Source organism: Pollicipes pollicipes, unplaced genomic scaffold (assembly GCF_011947565.3).
Source record: "Pollicipes pollicipes isolate AB1234 unplaced genomic scaffold, Ppol_2.1 Scaffold_4740;HRSCAF=5597_pilon_pilon_pilon, whole genome shotgun sequence".
Classification (NCBI taxonomy): domain Eukaryota; kingdom Metazoa; phylum Arthropoda; class Thecostraca; order Pollicipedomorpha; family Pollicipedidae; genus Pollicipes; species Pollicipes pollicipes.
In genome coordinates, this window is record NW_023596545.1 from 27,380,897 (window position 1) to 27,403,173 (window position 22,277).

The 22,277-nt window shown below is 50.7% G+C and overlaps 1 protein-coding gene across 1 annotated transcript in view; it reads left to right on the forward strand.

Moving 5' to 3' along the window:
• The window catches only part of LOC119098139 (Kv channel-interacting protein 4), a gene marked incomplete at its 5' end in the record, with an annotated part of 62,294 nt that extends 44,627 nt beyond the window's left edge, over window positions 1-17,667 (forward strand). The window contains 6 exons of the mRNA XM_037221069.1: window positions 11,241-11,353; window positions 12,373-12,442; window positions 14,488-14,558; window positions 14,975-15,139; window positions 15,775-15,882; window positions 16,292-17,667. Of these exons, the coding sequence (XP_037076964.1) occupies window positions 11,241-11,353; window positions 12,373-12,442; window positions 14,488-14,558; window positions 14,975-15,139; window positions 15,775-15,882; window positions 16,292-16,351 (587 nt within the window). The remainder of the gene's footprint in view (window positions 1-11,240; window positions 11,354-12,372; window positions 12,443-14,487; window positions 14,559-14,974; window positions 15,140-15,774; window positions 15,883-16,291) is intronic.
• Window positions 17,668-22,277: the final 4,610 nt, after the last annotated feature.

Genomic DNA, 22,277 nt, shown 5'->3' on the forward strand with positions numbered 1-22,277 from the left:
CTCTCTCTCTCTCTCTCTCTCTCTCTCTCTCTCTCTCTCTCTCTCTCTCTCTCTCTCTCTCCTCTCTCTCTCTCTCTCTCTCTCTCTCTCTCTCTCTCTCTCGTCTCTCTCTCTCTCTCTCTCTCTCTCTCTTCTCTCTCTCTCTCTCTCTCTCTCCTCTCTCTCTCTCTCTCCTCTCTCTCTCTCTCTCCTTCTCTCTCTCTCTCTCTCTCTCCTCTCTCTCTCTCTCTCTCTCTCTCTCTCTCTCTCTCTCTCTCCTCTCTCTCTCTCTCTCTCTCTCTCTCTGCTCTCTCTCTCTCTCTCTCTCTCTCTCTCTCTCTCTCTCTCTCTCTCTCTCTCGCTCTCTCTCTCTCTCTCTCTCTCTCCTCTCTCTCACTTTCCCTGCCTTTGTTGACCGTGACCGGCTCCTGCGCCTTTCCTCTGTTGACCGTGACCGGCTCCTGTGGCTCCCCTCTGTTGAACGTGACCGGCTCCCGTGTCTCCCTCTGCCATTCGTGACCGGCTCCTGCGTCTTCCCTCTGCCTTTCGTGACCGGTTTATGTGTCATCCTCTGCCGTTCGTGACCGGCTCCTGTGGCTCCCCTCTGTTGGCCGAGACCGGCTACTGCGTCTCCCTCTGTCGTTCGTGACCGGCTCCCGTGTCTCTCCTCTGTTGACCGTGACCGGCTCGGGCGGCCGGGCGGCTGCGGCGCGGCCGGCGCGTCATCCCACGCCGGCGTCGGTATCGAGCCAGACGCCGCGCCGCCGGCTCCGGCCGTCGGCTCGGCTGCGCGCCGTCGAGCGGACCCCGGAGGCGGAGCGGCTCGCCGCCCGGCTGACGGCAGCGGGGCAGGACCGAGGCGTGTCGTGCGGGGTGTGAACGGCAGTGGTCCGCGTCTGAGGCGGGATGACGGCCTGAGATGGCCGTGTTAGTGGGAGGAGGCGGTAGCCGGAATGGGTTGAGACGGAATGGGGTCGGAACGAGGTCGGAACGGAACCGGGACTGGACTGAGGCCGATTCACGGTTCAGCGAGGCAGAACTGGGACTTTGCCGGCAGCAAGGCTGGGACTGGGCTTAGGACTTGGCTGGAATTGGCTGTGCTTGTGACGCGTCTGGACTGATCAAGCAATGATCGACCCCTGCCGGGGCTGGGCGTGAAGGCGTCCGATGCAGACTCGGTCCTCTCGAGTCGGCCGCTCGCCACGGGGCTCGAAGCACGAAGCACCGAAGTCGCGATTTAATGTCGCTCACCGGCAGCAGAGGCAATAGCCAAGTGGCCGCCGACACCTAGCCGCCGCTAAAGTCAGCCCTTCATGCCCGGCGCACGGCCTCAGTGACGTCACGAGCAGAGACCGTGACGTCACGCTCCCGTGGCCGCGGGCCGTTTGCCGCACTTGCGACCGTCGAAGAGTGGGCCCACCGACATGTATGGCGGCTCACGTCTTAACTGCGAGCTGACGCCGCAACGAAACTGGCGCAGCGCTGAGTGGGTTTATTTTCACTTCGGTCTACCGCATCGACACACGCTATATCGGGGACGGCGCGGGTCTGAAACCCCGGGCAGCATACCCTGGGCAGGACACGGTGGGCAGGAGGCTAATGTTAACCGTAAGTTTGCCTACTAAACGTGTTATAAGCAAGTTGTGTTCTAGCGGCTTTGAACGATAGACAATAAGTGAGTGCGTCACCAGTGTTCGGTAAAAAGTACTCCTCATGGGGGTAACGTGCGCCATTATGACTGCCTGTTGTGCGCGCTTCTGATAAAGCACATTGTGGCCCAATGTGGCATAATATTGTGAAGCTTGCTTCCAGCCTAATTTTAATAGATGGCTACTTTGATATGTGATCACATGCGTGGGATGAGCAATTCACCGTTAATACGCTACATTATGAGATGGGATAGCTGCTCGAGTGTTGTCTTCGTCTAATGCGCCAAGGTGTATACAGCGTATCCGCTAACCAATTAAGATAGTGTTTGACTTCAGCCATGTGTACGTCACAAACCGAATTATTTTATTGGAATTGCTGGAATTCGAACTACGAACTGGCCTTCCGACTGTGAGTGCAGAAATCTACCACCTGAGCTAACCAAAAGTGCCGGGCACACTACCACACCAGACGTGGGCGATAGAAGTAGAAGAAGCATTCCGTAGAAGTACTCCATCCGGGACAGCAATGTCTCATCTCAATCCCTGCGTAAAACTATCATACGTTAAGTCATGTATTTCAATCAGCGTTCTGGAACGCCTTGCTTCGGACGCCCGGACCAATCAAAGATTGAAGTAAGTGAGCATGCATTCATAATCCTGTCGCCGATGGCACTAACCTCCAAACAGTCCCGACTTTCGGATCCCACGTGGGGCGCCCGGGCTCAAAGCGCGGCCAGGTAACGGGCGTGCCATGCACTAACATACCCATTGTGGCCACTGGCGCTCCGACAAAGCACGCGCGATGACGTGCCGCGTTCGCGCGCGACAAACGTACCGCCGGGTGCGCTCCGGCCGGACGCCCGTTGATCGGCTGTCGGCGGGCGTCGACGGCGGCCCGCGCGGCCAGCATTAACCTGTCACCAGCCGTCGGCGCCGCCGCGGATCGGCGTCTTCATCGACGGCGGCGCCATGGGCTCGGAATGGGGCGTCGATGGCCGGCCGTCGGTCGTAAAGGAGGCGTGCTCCGGCACCGGCGGCCCGATCGGTTACAACGCTCGCCGAGGTTATCACGCATTTCCGCGGCCATCGACCGCCCCGGCCGCGACACAGTGGCGTTGTGGATTCGGCGAGGCGGCGTTTTGGTGGATTTATGGTACAAGAGTGGGTTGTTAACTGAAATAGGAGCATGGAAGGTAATAAAATGGATGTGAATGCATCATTTTTAGTGACATGCGTCGCACGCGCTGTTCTTGAGCACAGCGCAGCACGGTTTTGGCACGAAGAGTTGTAACTATGTACGTTAACCCTGATTGCTCGTAGCACACAACGGCGAAACCAAAGTATTTTAGCGATGTGCGATAACGTACGGCATACTGAGCAACGTGGCAGTTGCACCAGTGTCATGGCTCCCACTGGAGCTGTGTGGTCCGAGCCTAGTAACTTAGACTGATTATGTCTCATTTGCATATGGGGTGTCGTGAAGGTCTACATTACGCTCCAGAAGCCAAATCTGCGAAATTAGACACTTGGTTGTCGTGTTGCCGTGCGTTATTAAACCCGCATCACTGCATTAGCCAGTTGAAACGTGCTGGCATCAAACATACCAGGGTATCCACGTGAGCCAAGGAAAGCTAAGCGCTTTATACCTTGAAGGATGCGGTGCATTAGGTACACTTGGTTGAGTATTGGGTGTTTGCACGCTGGGGGGGGGTCAAGTCGCTGTGATTGTCCACGGCCCGTCCGAATTTTACGTCCGCCTGGCTCGCGCCGACCCGCCGTACGCGAGTGCAGTGCGGTACAGCCTAACACGCCACCTAGTTGTGTTCTTGGAATGCTTCCAGCGACATTACTGGTAAGTTAACGAACATGCTTTGAAGCTTGTCGTGGAATGCTTTTTCAGGACTCAGTTCAACCCAGTCCACGAAGCCTAGGGTGTAATCCGCCCACATATCTACCGTCGCCACAGCTTCTGGATGGAATAGTGTGATGTCCATGTCAATCATATCATTTTTTCCCGAAGAGTACATTTCGCTTCAATATCTGGAGTTATCTGGAGAACGTTGAAACGGATCAGTGCTGCTGTTTCAAGAACAAGTTGAAACGAATCAATGCTTGAACTTTAAGTCTTATCGTCCTACTCAAGGGGCTGGAGAACATCATAACGCCAATTCAATTGCATTCATAGATAAATCATACTTTTAGGTTAAGCGCATCCATGAAAGATTTCATTCCACATGCATCATTAAAACATAGTTTGCATTCTCACACATAATTAGTCGAAGATGAAAGTGGAACAATTTGAAGGAAAATACACTTGCCAGTTTCCCGACCACCACTGGTGGTTTCCAGGCTTCTGCTGAGATCGTTACCCCGATTTGCATTGCTCGATCGCATCGTTCATTACGGATATTGGAACATATTTAATTGCCATTTCTGTCTTTATTTGCATTGTTTTTGTCTTAGGAAGCGTCTGGGTCACGCAAAGGAATTGTAGTAATACCGTTTTCACTAAGGATTACGCCACAAAACTTTTGCAAGTTCTTAAAAACCTTCAGTGTTTGCCAATTACATACCTTTTACCAGCGATTTTTGGCTTGAAAGGCTGCACAGATATTTAACAACGTGTTTGTTAAGTAGCATAATTTCATAGAATTGCGTTTACCTGGCTATAAACAAAATGATGTTTTTTGGACGGGTATAGTGTCAGGTCTCTTTCGTCAAAAACTTTTCAAAGGTTATTAAGATAATTTGGCGGCAGCTCTGACCCAGACGCGACACGACAAACTCCGATATCCTTGTAGCGTTGCTGTTCATGGGTATGCCGTACTTACAGAACTGACTTTCTGTAGAGCTTGCCTACAGTACTTACAGAGCTTACAGGGCTTACATGCCCTAAACATGATCCAAAATGAATGATCATTGAATGAAATGATCCCCAAAACTCCTTTTGCTCGACACAGCACCGATGTGTACAATAGTGCAGCACCAAACATCCAACGTGCTCCTCTGATACACATTATTCACTACCAGGCCTTGTATTTTCCTAGAATTTTGGTAAACGAAAGGCATAGGCTGAAGAAATGTCTATAAAGTAAAGGATCTCGTTTAATATAGCAATCTTATGGATCATTGGATGCATGTGGCTTACGTACTGCACGTTAATAAAGTTGCATGAAGGTAGTATGTTCTTGGTCAGAGTGTTCAGTATACACCAAAACTTTATAAAAATATTCTAAAAAGGTTTTAGAAAGATATTTATTATTGTTATTGTTATTTTATATTGTTATATTTGACTTGTATCGTTGCCAATTTCCGAAGTTAGGGCTTTTCGTTACACAGAATATTCACCTGAAGCCGTCCGCTGCCAATTTTAAGTCACTTTCCCTTAGCTGTGCAAAGCTGTATGTTCCGAACTGTATATGTTTGGAAGTGACGGTGGGAGATACTTACGACAAAATGCGCTGTTCGACACTCTACACAACTTTGACCGCCTAGACACTCCACACCTATGCTCAAAATGATCTATGCTAGTTTTACTTCACTTTCTCCTCCCAGCGCATCTCGGTGTGTTCATACATTTCGATGACGTTTTCTGATTGGCTATCATCAGTGATATGGTGTTTTCACAAGCTGTGCCCAGACGTCACTTTTATAGCGGAAAAATATATTGGTTCAACTAGTAACATTATGTCGCACATTATGTATCGTACTATATCGTATCGTATGCGGCATGGATTATTAGCAAGTTGGCGCGTGCCGGGATAATAGCATTGTACTTTTAGTGTACTCGATACTGTTTTCTAAGAGCGCCATTACTGTCCATATGCCACTTGCTAAAGTTAGGGCCTTTCGCTACACATAATTTCCATCCGGGGTTGGCCGCTGCCGATTTTAAATCACTTTTTCTTACCTGCGCAAAGCCGTATGTTCCCAACTAGGTATTATTGAAAGCGACGATGGGAAAGACTCACAACGAAATGTGCCGTTAGGCATTCAGTACAACTTTGACCCCTTAGGCACTCCCACCTATGCTCAAAACGATTTGTGCTAGCTTTCCTTTCCCCACCCAGCGTATGCGTGTATATAAGCGACCCAGTGTATTAGTGCATGTCAATGCCGTTTTCTGCTTGACTATCATCAGTGATGTGATGTTTTCACAAGCTGTGCCTGCACTTCATTTTTATAGCGGAGAAATGAACTGGCTCAACTATTGTAGCATTGCATTATATATCACGGCATGGATTATTAGCTAGTTGACACCTATCTGGACAACAACACTGTATTTCCAGTGTACTTTATATGGTTTGCAAAAAGGACCATTTCTATCCCTATTTCTTCTTATATTAGCTGTACAGAAGCAAATTTGTGGAATGTTGAGAGGCCTGGCACGATATTAACGTCATAAAACTTTGTTATTCTTAATTCGGCTCGATCGCTGATCATCGCTGAGAGTTTCAGCAATGACGAGCTGGACAAATTCGTTATATTCTACCTTACATATACCAGGGGCATATTGCCGGTGCTCTACTCCAAATCCCCACCCAAAATTATATGTAAATCTCCGCAATCATGATTCCGATGTGGGCCAGTGCGGGCGAAACACAGGCCCTCCTCATGCATGCAAAGCTGGCGGGCGTGCCAGGAGCTCTGGCGCCTGTACCGTCCGTCTCCATCGCCGCCCGGGGCTGGCTTCTCTGCGGCGACGGCGCCCGGCTCGCGGGAGGCGGCCGCGGCCAGCCGTGGGAGCGCCGGCGGCGAGACGACCGGCCGCCAGACGCATCGCTCAGGCGGCCCTCCCGCGGCGAGGCGGCCTGCCCGGGCCAATCTGTCACCGGCCGCCACGCGGCGGCGCGACCAGGTGCGACGGACCGGCGCAGCGGAGCCGGTGTGACGGACCCGCTCGTGCTGACGGCCGCGCGCCGGCCGGCGCTGACGGACACGTGTTGACGGCGGATCGATGGTGATCATCATCCTCAGCCAGGGCCTGGTTGGCGTGTGCTTTGAATTTCGTCACCGTGGTCTTGGAGCGGCAGACGCTGCACGTGAGCTTCCATCGTCCCGAAGCTAATTTTGGCGATATCTGCCAAGTGATGTTTGTCACCTTGCTTTTATTTTGGTGTTGGTTGCTGGTAATCTTTATTTTGTAGTTTTTCGCGGTTGTGGAGCCTTGTCAACAGTCTTGGCGACATCATTCTATGGAGCATTGAACAACGCGGCTTGGAAAATGGCCTTGCTATCGTGCCTTGTTTGTGCTCGGTTGACAGATGAATCCCAATGACGTACATTTAAAGGTTTATGTGGTAAACAAATGGCGTGAAAATGAAAAGGGTACTTTTCAATGTAAAAGATAACTGTTATTTATAATTATGATGTCTTATATTTATTACAACAATTTGCTTGCATTTGCAAGACAAATGAGATAATTGTAATAAGCAATTTTGCCCTTTTCTTGCCATTTATTTGTATGCATAATTACGACTCTACCTAAAATAATTGTCCTCTCATTGCTTCTAACTGCATGCGTTCATGCAAAACGAGCTGAACATGCTTAGATTCCATCCGAGTCTCATGAGTTTCATTCTTCCCTCGGATTTCACAAATATTTGGGAACTCAGCCTCCGTCCTCGTGCCCAAATGTTTGCAAGAGCCCGGGAAAAAATGAAACCTTACACCGGCCGCTCTGTTCAACAATCTTTTACAGACTATTTTCAACGAAGCGAGCATTTCCAGTCTACCTCCCCAGCAGAATTCGGCACGGGCCGGCGCGGGCAGACAGACCGGCGGCCCTGGTCCGCGCCACCCCACCGCGCGCTGAGCCGGCCCTGTATCGGAGGCGGAGGCGATCGTGGCCCGTCACATTGCCATCAGATCGGGGAGGCGGCGCGAGCTGGGCGGTATTTATCCGCGCGTCGGCCCGCTGGCAGGGCCGGGCCGGCCAATATGAAGCGGCTGGCGCCGCCTGGAATAGCAGCTCCGATAACAGCGCGACAGAAACGCGGCCGCGACGGAAATCTATTAGTGCCGGTCTGAGGAGGGGCAGGCCGGCGGCGGGCGGCGCTCGGAGTCTGCAGAGGCAGACCGCAGGGCCCGTGGCCGCCCGGCCCGGCGCGAGCAGCCGCGGGGAGGGGGAGCGCTGGAGGACCGGTGCGGGGTGGCCTCGGCTGCGGGCCGCCAGTCGTCGGTCTGGCTAACGTGATCTCATGAACAGCATTGTTATTAGGGTCCACCGGGACCAGGCGTTCCCAGGCCGCAGGGAACCATGATCTATGCATACCACTGAGGGCGGGCCGGCCGCAGAGCACCGCGCAGTGCCGTGTGATAGCAGCACGCCTGCTCGACAGCGCCGGCGGCCGGCGCTGTCGTGAACATGTTCTCGGGTGTGTGTTGGGACCACACCTGCCGGGGTGGTCACTTTGCGCGGCAAGCTCGCCCTGAGGGCTGTGGCACTTGCCACTGGCGGGTGCGGAGTGTTAATGTTTTACTTTGCGCCTGGTGGCCCAAGGGGTATTAAGTTTATGGTATATAGCCAAGTGATAACTGAGTCACATAACCGTCCTTGTACTTAAGGTAAGGTCTTCTCCCTGCTAAGATTGTTATCATTACTTGACGAATTCCTGTTCTTGCTGGTCTCATGTCAGTGTCTCGTAGGGAAAGAGTTTAAGAGCAATAAGCTATGCAGCACGTGATGTAATTTCATTTCGATATGCAAACCCTAACCTCTATGCCTGTTCGGAGTGGCTGACAGAAATGTAGTCGAGTGACGCAGGGGCAGGGTGGTCACCTTCAGTATTTTTATTGCTGATTTTTCTTCTGTTTGTGGCAAGGCTTTACAACTTGGTGACTTCTACTAACACCCCTTTAAACATGGGCGCCTTTCAGAATTACAAGAACCTCGGTACAGCGAGTACTGGTGGCTCCAGAACAAGGTTCAGAGAGATATGCCTGAGAAATCGTGCTTATTTTCGAAAGCAGGTAGTAAACATAAGACAGGTCACCGACTAGTTGGTGGAGCTCTGATCGCCTTCAAAATTTTGAAATATTGTGTTAAGACAGCATTTTGCATCAGAGTTTGTTTAGAATACGCAACGTTTTATAATTGCCTGCACTTTACTCCATGTATGCTAGATGGACTAGATAAGCGAAGAAAAACTGTGCATATTTTTAAAACTTGCTTGTCAGTGTGTATGTGCCTAACCAGGTTTGTTAACATCCATGCATGCTGATTTATCTATTGGATTGGGACGTCACGGAACACGCTGAAACATCCCGCCGCCACCCCACCCTCGTGAGAAACCATGCTCCGGACGGAAGCAGAGTTGCGTTATCCTTCATCTGGGGCACAATCAGCTATTTTGTATAATTTTGCCGGCCCATGCCTAACGCCCATGCCCAGGACCCGTGCGTAAGGTCTCTCCAATTGTTTGCCGCTACGTGGACTAGTGTCCCAAGCGTTGGCTCGGAAGCTCCAATGTCTGATAGCGTATCATCTGTCGCGCGCGATGAGTGCCGAGGCCTGTACTTCGCAGAACCCTCGGCGAGACGACCCGGGAAACCCGTATGCGGCCTCTGTCAGTGTGTACGCTTTCCCTCGGCCAAGCAAAAGATAGCTCTTCCGGCATGGCATTGTCAGAGAAGTAATGCAGTTTCGATGTCCTGTTGGTTGAGGCGTACTGGATGGCCATGCCACATTAACTATTCCGAGACCATTGTAAAAAGGCCTCCGTGACCGGAGCTCCTCCTCCACAAAGCCACTGCTGCGCTCGTGTAGGCCTGATCATGATAACCGCTGACAAATGTGGCGTCATAATGGTAATAAAGAGCGCTTCTGTGACAGTGAGTGCATCTTTCAAAGAGAGCACTTAAGCCTGTACTTAACTCGCTTCAGACCGTCGATGTAATCCTCTCCGACGGACCGGACTCTCCGGAGAGCCACCCGAGCCATCTCGATAGCTACTCGCGCTAGGAAGAAAAGACGGAGAGCCAAACGACATCCGCGTGGCGGAGGATCCAAATAATGATTTTTACATTCTGTTCAACACTTTGGTCACCGAGGTTTGTGATGAACCAAGAGTTTGTTCGGCGTTGATGGTGGACGAGGAATTAAAGCTGTTTGTTACGCGGTGCGACGAGAAGCAATATCAGCAGGTGCACTACATAGCACTTTAAGGCCAAGAACTTGTGCCAAGTGATCCAAACCGCTTATAGGAGATCAAACAAGAAATGGGGTAGCCTGACAGTATTAATTATCTACGCTACATGTGGACTTTTCCAGTGTTTCAAGTTACGTGATTCTCAAAGTAAAACTTGTTCACTAGCAAACCAGCGTACCCGACGCAAGTTAGCTGCATGCTAATTTACCGTATCTCCGTCATATCATGGTCATGCATGGTCACCAGGATTCACACGTGCTTACGCGATTTGAAGCTCAGGAAAATGCGGCTTGTTGCTTGCTGCGGTTTATGCTCAAAAACATTGTTTTGTTCTATGTCCAGGTTAACTTAGGTCAGATATCCGATGAAGTTATGCCGGAACCCATTGATCTTGCTGTCACATAAGGTCTGACGTGCTGACGAGTGAAACTGGCTCGTCATGAGAGTAATAGTTATACTCTGCTGATCTGAACCTAAGTGACATCGGTTCATTGTGCAGAATTACATTCAGTCTGTGTTTACCTGCTGCTGCTGTGTGTGACATCTCCGATATTTGCCGCAATGGTAAATGCTCTTCCGCCAGACAGTAAATACACATATTAAGGCCTATAGCAAGGTAGGGTAACGCAGATCAGGCAAGTGATATCTAGCGATGTGATGCATGCCGACCAATGTAGGTCAGTAGGAGCCCAAGTCCAAAAGCAGCTTCTGAACTTCCTCCCAACACAACTCTACGAGGAACAGCAGTTTACTATTCTGAAAGATTACGCCTCAAGGCTACAAAGATTGAGACTGAATAACCCTGGCTCCAAATCATGAGAAGTGATTTTCCTTGAAACCACCACCAGTTGTGACCTGACTTGACCCCGATAGGGTTGACGGCAGATTAGGAAGCTCAATAAAGGCTATACTGATGGGCCACGCAAGGCCCATTATATCTCTTCGCCCTGTGATCTACGGCAAACCAGAGTATGGCCTCCTAGAGCCCGCGGCCGTGTGTAGGCTTAAGGCTGTTTGATTAGTGTCTGTATTTGTATTGGCTTCATTTGATAAGGCTGGCCATTGCAGTCGTCAAGTTCTCATCTATGCCCCTCAGAGTTGGCTGATGCCGGCACTAACTGAATAACTTTATGCTGAGTATCTTGTGATATGTTTGACACCATTCGACCTTTTTCCTGCCTGATGTCTCCAGAAGAAAAGTCAGGTACTCAATTCGGTCTCAGAGCTCTATGTCGACCCTGCGTGCTACGCACTGAGAACATTAATAGAAACGCTTTATCATTGCCCTTTTACCACCTCCAGTCACCCTCGAACGTCGTTCATGCTGCTGGCAGACCAGTCACGTTCGTCCGCTGTCTGCGGGCAGACCAGTCACGTTCGCCCGCTGTCTTTTGGCAGACCAGTCATGTCCGCCCGCTGTCTGCTGGCAGACCAGTCATGTCCGCCCGCTGTCTGCTTGCAGACCTGCCGAGCCGGCAGCACCTGCGAGCGGCGCCTGTCCGCCTGGAGGAGCTCTGCCGGGACACCAAGTTCACCAAGCGCGAGATTCGGGTGATGTACCGCGGCTTCAAGCAGGTGAGCTGCGTGACGGGCGCCACTCACGCCGGGAGCGTACCGGCATTGCGATGCCGGCGAATGCTGCGCTCTGTAGTTACAGCCATCTCCTGTTTTCTCTATCTTGCGTGTACATTTACGTGACAAGTATTCAGTTTGGTATGAATTCAGTGGACGGATCCCAATGAAGGTGGCGAAGTGTGAGGCATAAGTATCGCGGATGGTTTTTGTTATGCTATGGCATACACACACAACGCTTCGGCCAGTGACCTGTCCGGCCGTCATCAGGTGTTATGTAGTCATTAAAAGGTCTGGATGATGCATGGCTTTCAGCCACGTACGAAACCCTGGGTGCCCACCAGACGAGGACGACCCCATGAACAGTTAAAACATCCGTGGTGGCGAAGCATTTTGACTAAGCCACTACGCTTACAAAAATCGAGCCTTCCGCTTTCGATCAAATCAGACTATTCACCACAAACACTCGCCGACCCCATTCTACAACGCTCCATAATTCGGCCAGTCGCACCGACTGTTCGCTCCGCGTTCGGGTAAACAAGACGACCTTTGTTAAGGCTCGGGCTCGGACAGCTGTCTGTCAGGCGCGCGTCTCGGCCCGGATATTTATTTGATCCCCGGCCCATGATATTCCTGTGAAAGGCTTGGCCCGACGCTGTGTCGGGTACGCTGTGGCCCATCACTGTGCCAAATTCGCTGTGCATGCCAGATTTGTTGTACCAGATATGCTGCGTCGGATGTCCTGTGCGTTTAGTCGCGGTCACTGCTGGAAGCGTCCCATGCGAAGCTAGCTGAGTACTTCGTACGGAAAGCAGCTTTTCTGTTGCCAGTTATCTCGACATAATGATGATAAGCAACCACGTTTTTGAAGTCATTTTCATTCCTTTTTGGGGGAAGGGGAACAGCAGATATGTCGCTGCTACCTGGCGGCGTATCTCAACAGATATAACGCTGTGGCCTAAGACCGCTGTTGCGTTAATTCTGAATGAGAGCAATGGTAATGACACTCTTCCTTTTGGCAGGATTGCCCGGATGGCATAGTACAAGAGGAAACATTTAAGGAAATATACGCCAAGTTTTTTCCCTACGGTAGTGAGTATTTTGTTACTTCTTAATCGTACAGCACTGTGGAGATAGTGAGGCCATACACACCCCAGAGAAATGGAGGTAGGAAAGACACAGAGAGTGAAAGGGGAAAAGGATGAAAGGATGGTGGGAGAAACAGTGAGCGGGTAAGTGAGATAAAGAGGGCAAGATGAGGGGAGAGAGAGAATAAGAGAAAGAGAGAGAGAAGAGAGAAAGAGAGAGAGATAAAAAAGAGATGGAGAGAGAGGGAGCGGAAGAGAAAGAGAGAGAGAGAGAGAGAGAGAGAGAGAGAGAGAGAGAGAGAGAGAGAGAGAGAGAGAGAGAGAGAGAGAGAGAGAGAGAGAGAGAGAGAGAGAGAGAGAGAGAGAGAGAGAGAGAGAGAGGGTGAGACAGAGGGAGGAAGGGAGAGAAAGAGTCTGCCGTGGATTGCGTTAAAATCGTCTAAGACCCAAGCGAGCAAGATAGCGTTTAGCTCCCCGCCGTCAGCTGGCTATCCGCCCGCGAACGCCAGCCGCCGCAGCGGAAGACACTCGCCACGTGGGCGGAAGACACCAGGATGGTGGCAGCACCCAGGTGCGCCACTCCGGAAAGCAGCAGGGCGGGTCGTGGTGTCCTGGTGCCGTGGATCGCACGCCCTTCGCGACGGACTGGGCTCGGCGTGGCGGCCCGTTTGCCGCGCGGCTCACGGCTGCTACCGCTCCGAGAGTGGGCTGAGCCGCGCCTCCTGGAAACGTTGACTGTGTTCAGCGTCTGCGGCGCCGGCTGAGAGAGCGGAACGCTCCGCGGCTGGCCGGCCGCCTGGCTGTGGTCCGTTGTCGAGATGCGCCGCCGGCTGGCCGGCTCCGGACGGCTGGCTCCAGCAGGTCGGCGGGCTCCCAGTTCGAGGGATGCGGCTCCCCGCCTGGTCTGCGCTCAGGCGGGGAGCCGCAAGCCGCGCTTCTCGGGCCTCGTCGCCTCGCCCCGAGCCGCAGTTATGCGCCTAACCCGCCGGCGAGACTTGCGCCGTCGTGCTGCGGGGCGCGACAAAGCCGCGACCGGCGGCCGCCGCGGTCGCTGCGGGCAGCGCTGCCACTGCCCGGCCAGGCAGAGCGCTGCTCTCGCCGCGCCAGCGCCGCGGTCAGCCGGGAGCGCTGGCCGGCCGCGGTCCCGCGGCGGACGCGGCATGGTGATATTGTACTATGAAATACTATTGTAAGTCAGTCTTAGCACCGCGTTATAATGCACCATAATACGTCTGTTGTAACATTGCGGCACCTGATGCACACAGCACATGACGCGTCGAGCAGTGGAACGATTTGCTTGCGTGCGTCATGGCAGGGACGGTGGTTACATGTTTATTTCATTTTCCGGCCCGTACTACTCCTCGCACCTCATTATGTCGGCTAAAATGCATCAAAATGGTGGCGCTCATTTTGATGAAGCTTAAACTCATATAAGACTTATTATCATGTGTAGCATTACCGTTCGACATCTGACACACCTATCACCTATCTTTTAATTAGATATATGTAGCATCAGGCTAAATCGTAGTCGTATTTATCAACGTCAGTCATGTCGCCTTCCACATTTGTTTAATTACGTTTTTTGTGGATTGCTAGGTCTGGAACATGCATAAACTTTCAGCGTTTGAGATGCACGATCACAACATTTCTAGTCACGACAAATTCGCTCCGGTAGCAGTATGTTTGGGTAGGAAAAATGATGTTCAGAACTATTAAATGTCAGAATAATTTTCTCATTCCGATAGAGCAAAAAGCATATCTTGTGAGTATTTCATGACGTGGCACTTTTTAAAGGTTTTCTAGAAATCCTAATTTATGACAACGGTGCTTCGCATTGCTAGGTACTGCTTCGCGTCGCGGGCATTGTTTCGCATAGCTTCACGTTGCGTGATTTCCACTGTAATCCTTTGCTTTAAGACCCAGCTCGCATTAGATTTTAAATTCAACCAATGTCGACGAACTTTAAGAAGTACCGAAGGACAAAGACACAATAAAGCAATGAATGTGCAAGCTTTCACAAGTCAGCTAACATGGCTTTCGTTGTTTCAGATTCCAGCTCATATGCTCACTACGTGTTCAAAGCCTTCGATGTTAATAGCAACGGCGAAATCGGCTTCAAGGTTTGTATGCACCACGCGTGCGTCGCTGTATCTTAGACTTTGCATGGTCGTACACCCACGCATACAATTGTCAGCATGCAACTGAAACCTACTAGAAAAAACAAAGTTATTATAATCTGAGGGCTTAGCCTTCATGAAACCCGAAAGCTTATTTAAACTTTAATACAATCTACACTTGGATGTTTCACAACCATTCATACTCACGTCGAAAATATCTCAAGCTTCTGCTATGTAGATACATGTGGAGAAGCTATCAAAACTGACGGAAGCTGTGGACAGGGCCCGCTGGTCAGCCTATCCACCCTGATAGACAGCTGTCGGCAGGGCCTGCTACTGTGAGTATCCACCCTGACGGCCAGCTGTGGGTAGGACCTGCTACTGTGAGCCTATCCACCCTGACGGGCAGCTGTCGGCAGGACCTGCTGGTCAGCCTATCCACCCTGCTGCGCGGCACCGTTTACGACCGGCTCAGCTGGATCTTCAAGCTGTATGACGTCGACGGCGATGGCTGCATCACCAAGCGGGAGCTGCATGAGATCATCGCCTCGATTTACGACATCGTCGGGCGGGACACCTCGCCGGTCAGTGGGCGCGAGCACGCAGCTTGTGCCGGGCCCTCCGCGGCCAGGTCCGAACGCGCGCTGTCTGCTGCAACGTACTGGAAATCTTTGCTCTTGTAGTTACATTGTCTTCGAGTATTTTTGTTGCTTCGCGTGTTGAAAGTGAACATCATGGCATAAGTGGGTATGCACAGTTTATCTAGCGTAATCAGAAGGGCAAGGTTTTCGAGAAAGGCGTGGACTGTACGTCAACTTAGAAAGGTGTGGACTGCACGTCAACTTCTGCTGCTCAACACAAAAAATACCGGCCCTAAGTCGGCCTTAGCCGGTGTCCAAGCAAAACCTGTACCCGCGTAAAGCGTTGATCTTTAGACCGATGGCCCGTGACCTTGGCCGTGTTTATGGTATTCTTTAGGCGACCCCTTATAGCTCCCTTCTTAATGACCCTCGTTAGACCCGTGAGCAGGTCCAGTGACGTCACCCGGCCAGAAAATCCGTTGACGTCAGCCAATCAGCGGCTCCGCTGACGTCACCCAATCAGCGGATCCGTTGGCGTCAGCCAATAAGTGGCTGCGGTGACGTCAGCCAATCATTGGAGCTCCGGCGGCGTCAAACGGTGTCGGGGCTCTGGCTGACCTCTGACCCCGCTCCTGCAGCTGGACGAGAGGCGCATCCGGGAACACTCGGAGAAGGTGTTCGGAAAACTGGACCGGCACCGGACCGGTGTCGTCACCGTCGACCAGTTCGTCGACGCCTGTCTCAAGGTGGGAGGCCCAGCGCTGAGATACGACGGCGGATGAAAGCGTGTTCACCACCGCATCAGCTCTTTTGCGGCCGTTCGCCGTGTGCCGCCAAATGCGCAGTGTGTTGGATTGCTGTTTATCGGCAGCGGAAACAAGGCGGTGCGGTTTTAAACAGATGTACGTCGCGTTTTGAAGACGACGATACCGTACTATTTTTAGAAGTTACTTTGTTGGTACATATTGATGAGTTTGATTTTTGCAACTGGCTTATCATTATGAGGGGGAGCGGCAGTGGGTGAACGAGATGACTTGTACGGGTGCTTTTATCGCGGTATGCTTTTTATGCGTACCTAAATTGTGCTAGCTAAATTACTTATAGTGAAAGAAAAAATATCCCGTCACGTGACATCATGTCTGATTTTTTTTCTAGGATGACGTCATATCCTCGTCTCTTCGAGTCTACAGCACCGGCTTCGAACACGTATGCTGACCAGTTGAAGTCTTCCCGCAGAGATAGGTGCTCGGTGGTATGAATCCTGGTTAACAACTGCAAAGAAGCCATCATCTGGCTAAATTACACAACTTCTGTTAGCTGGTTCTTTCAACGTTTGTGAATAAGTGGAGCAGGAACATTGGGAAAGCAAGCCAATAACTTCATGAATTACGTCATTGGCCTGCTAGTAGTCGGCTGGTTTCTCACTATTGGGACAGTGTTATGGAATCTCCTGGCCACGGTGGACAGTGATTGATGTTAATATCTCAACGCCGTCGAATGCTTGGTAGTGGCAGATTTTTACAGTGCGACAAAGATCGTTGTGTGGATATTCATCGCCTTTTAGTCATATGTGTTGCGTAACGATCAAAGTGACAATAGTCTCACTTGTCTTCACACCAAGGCATTTGCCTCAAAGCTATGGTGTGATCCGCTGAGAGCAATATATTAAGTGCAAGTGTGTGTCAGAATAATCTCATATGTGATTGTTATCAGCGTTAATCCTAGTGACGAGCTATTGTTATCAGAGCTGCGAGTTAGTGCTGTTACATGCATTCATGTTCTGCGTGTCTGCACATTATAGTTCGTTTTGATTGCGCTGAAGGTCTTTGGTAGATCGTGGCTACTTTTAGTGACGAATACCCCAACAAACTGGTTCGAGCATTTCTAGCTAATCTGAAACCGGAACCATCAAGGTACTTCGGACCTATTTGTTCATTTTACACAATCGCGTGGTAAACAATGGAGTTTGTAAATATGTACACAATCTTACTCTTAGCTATGATGATGTATTGTATTCGTAGATTGGACAAAGAAGCTATCGTTAATATGCGCATATTACAGGCGAGCATATAAGCTGTTATAAAGCCGTGCACTGTCGGTTAAGCTGAGGTGTTGCATGAGATGGAATGTGAGATAGTTGGCAAACAGGAGCTGTTTTATGTTATGCGTCAGTGCTCAGGAAAATCGTGTTCTATGACCATTTTATTATTGTCATTACTCCATAGCACATGGACAGAAGTAGTCTTCTGAAACGCTTAACCAAGTAGACCCTTGAGCATTCGAAATAATTCAGTCCATGACCATCTAGCAATATACAGAAAATGTGTGCATGAGCTGTGAAGGTTTTCCGCACTGTTTGCTTCTTCAGGATGGGGCACCAGACATGGCGCTGAATGTATGTAGTTGTGATAATGCTGGCGTTGAAGTTGAACCGTGTTGTGAGTGCGTGAATCATCTTTTCTAGGCAGAATCGCAGAAACTCTGCTTGCTTCTTTACATCGCATAAGTATTAATACATTTCAGTCGCTGTGTTACCGGGTGTATGCTCCGATTGGTGTGTCGTTGACTGGATGTTCCCTTTCCTCTGTCTCAGGCTCAGATGCCCAACCCCTGGCATCCAGGTTTCCTACGCCTTTGCTTGAGGGATTCTCCAGCTCAGCTTCCAGCGGCACTCCAGGCTTTAAAGCTCAAAGGCGCACAGGCGGCTGTTCGGCCGAGCTCGGCCGTCCAGTTACCCGTGTATGCTCGGTGCCCTTATCTATATGGGAGGTGTGTGTGTGTGTGTGTGCCTTACTTACCCCATCTTCCTCACGCTTCTTTCATTCCTTCCGCTCTACTTCGCTCTTCTGCCCCTGCTTTCCCCCGCCACTTCTTAACTTTTCAGGCTTCGGGATGTTGCTGTATGTGTTTGTGGGGCACCTCTCTAGCTACCGTAAAATATTCATGTGGGCTTTTTTAAAATTTGCTTGCACAAATTGGACGTAAATTTGGGCATGACTTCATAAAGATCGTCAGCGGTCGTTACCCAACTAGGCTCGGAGGCAGTCCACTGCCGTTGCTTGTGACGCCCGTCTAACTTAGCTTGGGGCACCATTCTGTGGCTGTGTGCCTTCATTCGTGAGCTGTCCTCTACCCGAAGCTGGGATAACCCCCTCTTCCCAAGTGCATAAGCGTCCCTCTTTCCGCCGCTGTCTGTCTTGAGTTTGACCTTGAACTTGACCTCGCCCTTGACTTTGAAGCACCTCCGTACTTGGGCTTGGGTTTGAACCTTGGACCCTGTACTCGGTCCTGGGGCCTCCCATCTACCCAGGGACCAGACAGACCTTGCTCGCCTCGGTGTCTTCGTCCACCTGGTCTTTTGCTTCCTCCTCAACTCGGGCTTGCAGCACAACTCTATATGCACCTGGAACTCCTTCTACCTATGATTGTTTGCATTTGCTCCCTTCAGGTAGGCAATACGCTGATCCTTACATCTCAAACGTCCCCTCACTGCGTACATGGACGCCCCTCTACCTGAAATTGGAGGCGCCGCTTCGCTGAGGCTCGGGACACTTGAAGCTGGGCTTGGGGTTCCCCATCTCTCTGCAGAACTGGCCCGCGCTCCCTCTGGAGGCGTAGGGTTGTGTCCCACCGACTGCGCCCTGTGGTGTCTGCCGCTGGCTGGCCGCGCCACGCGCGCTGGGCACACGCCCGTAACGACATTGGCCGACCCTGGCACTCGAGCGGATGGGATGGGGCGCCGCCTCAGGGAACACACCACTGCGGCACGGCCGCCGTCGCAGGGGCACGGTCTCGGGGTCGGCGCACCAGAACGGCCGGCGCTCACCACAGGTCCGCGGGCGGGCACCGTTCGGGGTATAACGTAACGGAGGGTAGTTTGGGATGATCCTCTATAGGCTATTATCGGCGCCCTTCATTTTAATTTAGAAGCGCCTTTCAACATCTGCATGGCGAGCATCTGTTCATGAACATGGCTAAGTCCCGCCTACGTCCGTCCCGTCTGTTCTGTCTAAATTTAAAGCCAGGGGGGAGCGATCCTTTATTTCACCTTGCAGCACCCATTTTCTATGCTCTTTGGGCGTTCACTTACAAAAATGGGAGGCACCACTCGTTTTGGAGCCGGTGGCATCCCCCTCCCTAGGCTAGGGCTCCGAAGCTTTGACAGGGAGGGCCAAGCTTGGACGCAGGTTTGCCTTTGGCTGTGAGACGCTGCTCTATCTGGCCTGTGACGACGTCGATCTGGTTTAAAGGCGTCTCCCTGTCTGAGCTCAGCGTCGCCTGTTGTTCCGGGCTCAGTGGCGTCGGTCCACTTGGGTTTTGTGATGCCCCCGTTGTCTTCCTGCAACAGGGGCGCCTTAGCACGCGCTCGGGTGGGAGCAAGGGGGGGTCAAATTGACCCTCCATGAAGGTTTTTCGAGAATGGCTTCCGATCGGCTCGGCGTAGCCGCGCCAAATTTTGTGAGCTGTGGACAACTGAATAGCAGATTGTTTGGTATAACAAAATCATATGTTCCTTGTAAGGCCGCTGACCTACAGCAGGTCAAAGTCAGGCCATGGTTTCAGCAAAGGCAAGTCAACACACCCGACAAATTTGATGTCTCTAGCTTTCTTAGTTTCCGAGATCTCAGGGGGGTCAAATTGACCCCCCCCCCCCCCACACGCGCGAAGGGTATCCAGCCGGCCACCCGGGTGTGTGTTAATGGGACAAAGGCGTGCCACGAGATTCAGATGCAGGAGAAGACGCCCATACGTCCACCCCGAAGATATCCAGATACTAACGTGCGGGTGCCTGCCGGGCCCCTTTTTGGGTGTCCCACTGCATGTCGACATTTCCTAGGGTGCAGGGTGTCGCCATAGAAGGCCCCCTTTTGAGCTTTCGCCGCCCGTACCGAAATGACACCACAAAGCAAAATTTCGCGCACCATAGGCCTACCTGTTGTGCTAGAAAAGAACAACATCAAACTCAAGGGCACTCCGTCAAACTAAGAACGATTATCCGAAAGAAAGCGGAATGACCGATGCGACAGACACCTCAGGCACCGCTGATAGTGATAACTACGATACAACTGTGTGCAATATCATTCTTATGATTTTGGTCATGCTCTTTAGTGTCATCAGGCATAGACAGAACAAATTTAAACAGCTATTAATTACATTTGATCTACCTGTGACACTGTCCATGCTGGTAACTGCGACACAACTACCTGCATCAGGACCTATAAAATATTGGTCGGGTCCTTTGATGTCATCTCGCAAAGACGTGACAAATTAAGCAACCAATGAATTGCAATCGATCGATTGGCTCATTTAAGCGTCTGGAGAAAAGGGGCTGCGGGCATCTACTTTGAAGAGTGAGTCTGAGTAGATGAATACCTGCTTCCAACATGCCACACTCAGCACGCGTTTAACAGGCCAGCGCCATCTCGCGCCAACTTGACCAACTCGAAGTTCCCTCTCTCACCCCAGGTTCGGTTTTCAAGTGTCACTGGCGGGCTTTGGCAATTTGGTGCTGTGGTTTTAACGAGAGTGGGAAAAAGATCATACGTCACAATTAGCTAAAGGCCTGAACAACAGGTCCCAAAACATGTGCCGTCTGATAAAAAGTATGGCAATGAAACGCATGGAACATCGGCGTTGAGGCGGCGCGAACCGAGGCAGTACTAGTGTAATGTCCAGAGCCTGAAGGCTGTCTAGGTCTTGTGCGATGAAACGTATTCGGACGCGAGGCGTCCTTTTATCTCTTGTGCACGCATGTTAGCCACCGCTGGCCTATATTTCAAAATTTTCCTTCTAAAGATATTCCGGTAGCAAGTTTAGAATCTTTCAACGCATTTTTTACTGTATTTTTATTGGCTTGGCGAATTCTGTCATATTATCCAATATTCCAAACAGTGAGCTACACTTGCAAACCCCATTCGAGGCCTTACCATGCGTTATCTTATGCAGATTACAGTGTGAAGCTCATACACACAAGGATTAAACCACATAACGATTTTGCACATCGCAGGTCACATCCACCCATGGCTTGCTGTATGCGTCGGCGTAGTAAGGGCTATAGAAAACCACCTTCAGTACTTCTATAGTCCACGAAGCTTTAAAGACAGGGAAGAGGTCTAGACTTACTAACCTTAGCTCTGTACCTAACATGGCCGATCTGAAGTCACTTGCGCGGATGTTGAAGGAAATGTTTCACTTTTGAAGATATTGAAACAAGCATCAGATGTAATGAGCAAGCTTACTTATAACTGGGTATACTTTTAAGTAGAAAGGACTCCTCTAGACAAAACAATTTCTCTGTTTAGTGAATACGTCATGGGCTGATTACTTCACCGTCCCTTGCACAACATTGATCGAGACCCAACTTACGGCGGTTGCGTCTAAAAATCGTACTCACGAATGCTAAATTATAAACAAATCGAAACTTATACTTATATTGGCCTTGATCACCGCATGGCTTATGGAATGGCAGGGTTTGAATGACGATATCATAACTTCACGAATGCCAGGATGACCTCAACACACTCTCCCCGAAAAAGTATCCCCATCTTCACGGGCATGTAGTTCAGAAACTGGAGGGGGTTAGGCCTTGAGAAGGGCAGGGTTGTAAACTGCACTAAAGGGTTTTCAAAATGGCTATTTCAGTTAAAATATCATGTAAATGTGGAAAACTCTCTAAACGACGTAAATCTGGCGCAATTTCACGCGAGTTGTCAGATGCCTCCGCTTGCCTGGCTCTAACGCGCATAGCTTCCAAGACTGCTTGAAGGCCTGAAAGATTCCCTGTTATCGGAAAGCTTCTTGCCTTCGTCTTGGAAAGTGCACGTAAATTGTATGCCTCAGGTCGGCCGGCGCACCAAACTAATTTCACTTATAGAGGGGATGTTAAGGTTGCCGTGGTTCACTGCAAAAGTCAGAGGAGTGCCACCAAAGTCATGGATGATCTTAATGGTCATTCCGCTGACGAAAACAACTCCAACTTGTGGTGTCACGACCATTAAAACGAATCTTGTCACCTGCGATGTGCTACATTGTGATCTGACGTTCATAAATCTTCGTCTTCGCCTTTGATCGATGCTAAGCCAGCGGTAAAGATAGCTTAATAAATCCCTCCAAAGTTAGTACAAGATAATATCAGCATTAT